We start from the raw sequence: 1,645 nt of genomic DNA, 5'->3' as shown, positions 1-1,645 counted from the left end.
AAGCATTAATAAGCCTTTTATAAATTATTGCTTTGAATAACATTAATAAATTATTTATAAAGTATTGTTGATGCTTCATAAAGGTTTTATAAACTCATGATAAAACTTATTTATTCATATTTGTTATTATTAAAGGGTTTTATTGAGAAGTGGAATCAAACATGTTTATAAAACTAACATTAGTTTGATTTCAAATCAGTAAAAATGAACTCAAACGCTCTAAAATAGCTCATAACTTCAAAATAAATGAAGTAATTTAGCAGGATAAAATTTTTCTTTAATGAAATGAAGAAAGACTCACGCAGCCCTGAGCCTGCAGGTCCTGGCTCACACGGTGGAGGTCGGTCTTCAGCTGGTGCATGCTGGGATGCTCGCTGTCATAGTGATGCAGGATGTTGTGCAGGTAGAAGTCCAGGATGTTGGCGTGGAGGCAGCAGATCTCCACGTTGTTCTGGAGGAGGTGGAGAGGCCCGGTGTTCAGACAACTGCATCTTTTTATTTCAATCTTCAGTCGTAAAGAAAGCGTCTTACCTGGTTAGTGTTGACTCTGGGCATCAGTCTGGAGCTCGTGTCTTCCTCCGGCTGCTTCCTCTGAGCCTGAAAAATCAAAAACAAGCACAAGATGGAACATTTAAGACCAACAAAATATTAGAAACAYAAACTTTTATTTTTCAGAGTTAGATGGATAAACAAGAACTAAAAGATTCAAATCACATCTTTGTCAGGTTGGACACTCACGTGTTGTGACACCTCCCTGATGGCGCCGTGCGTCTTCGGGTCCTGCAGCGGCCGGCTGAGCGTCCGGTGGAACGGGTGGGCCGCCGCCTCCTCCGCCCAACCCATCAGAAGCAGCAGGGCGAGAGCGGCGAGCGCCGGGCGGAGGAAGGAGGCGATGACGACGGAGGCCAGCTTCATGGTGCCAACAGGTGAGTGACGTTAATCCGTACGGAGAGAAGAGAGAGAGAGAGACTTCTCAGCTGCAAGACACAAACAGGAAATCTTTAAAAACGGCGCAAAAAGACCATAAAAAGTTCCTCTGAGCTGCAGGAGTTCACCAACCTGTCTGGAGGTGCTGATGTGAAGACGTCTCTGAGCCTCGGTCCTTTATACAGCAACCCTCCGCCCCCGCTGCTATAAACTAGGTCAAAAAACCCACAGGTGATAGGTGACCTCCTCTCTGTTTACTGTCACACACAGAGGAAATTAAGTCATTCCAGGTGTGACGCCGTCAACTATCAGATAAAAGCATTTTAATACTTCTCACTACGTTGTTCACTTTCTCTCTGCGTTTTTGTTTGTTTTCTTCTCCCTGGTGGGGCACGAACTGGAAGTTACTGATTTATTTCCTCCTGAAAAAAAAAAACCCCGAGCTCAGTTTACAGCCGAGCAGATTTAATGTTGTCTCGTTATGCAACACGCTCACATTATTAAGTAACAGAGCGCACACAGCCAGCCTAACCAGGAATTATTACAAATAAAATAAACCTTGACACCTGGCTTTCTGCTGCAGGTTTAGAAAAGTTTTGGAATCTGCTTGAAATATTTTTTTCTAAACCTTGAAAAATTGGTAATGCTTTCTTTTACGGTACCCTTATTATCATGTAATTACAAGGTAATAAAAATTGTAATTAAATGTAATTACTAC

The 1,645-nt window shown here is 42.4% G+C and overlaps 1 protein-coding gene across 1 annotated transcript in view; it reads right to left on the bottom strand.

Moving 5' to 3' along the window:
* Positions 1–1,296, bottom strand: part of il22 (interleukin 22) — a 3,559-nt gene extending 2,263 nt beyond the window's left edge. The window contains exons 1-4 of the mRNA XM_014027619.1: positions 1,060–1,296; positions 739–977; positions 532–597; positions 302–451 (exon numbers count right to left, since the gene is read on the bottom strand). Coding sequence (XP_013883073.1) covers positions 302–451; positions 532–597; positions 739–915 — 393 coding nt within the window. The 5' untranslated portion in view covers positions 916–977; positions 1,060–1,296. The remainder of the gene's footprint in view (positions 1–301; positions 452–531; positions 598–738; positions 978–1,059) is intronic.
* Between the last annotated feature and the right edge of the window lie 349 nt (positions 1,297–1,645).

Source organism: Austrofundulus limnaeus, unplaced genomic scaffold (genome assembly GCF_001266775.1).
Source record: "Austrofundulus limnaeus strain Quisiro unplaced genomic scaffold, Austrofundulus_limnaeus-1.0 Scaffold665, whole genome shotgun sequence".
Classification (NCBI taxonomy): Eukaryota; Metazoa; Chordata; class Actinopteri; order Cyprinodontiformes; family Rivulidae; genus Austrofundulus; species Austrofundulus limnaeus.
This window is presented reverse-complemented; position numbering and strand designations above follow the sequence as displayed.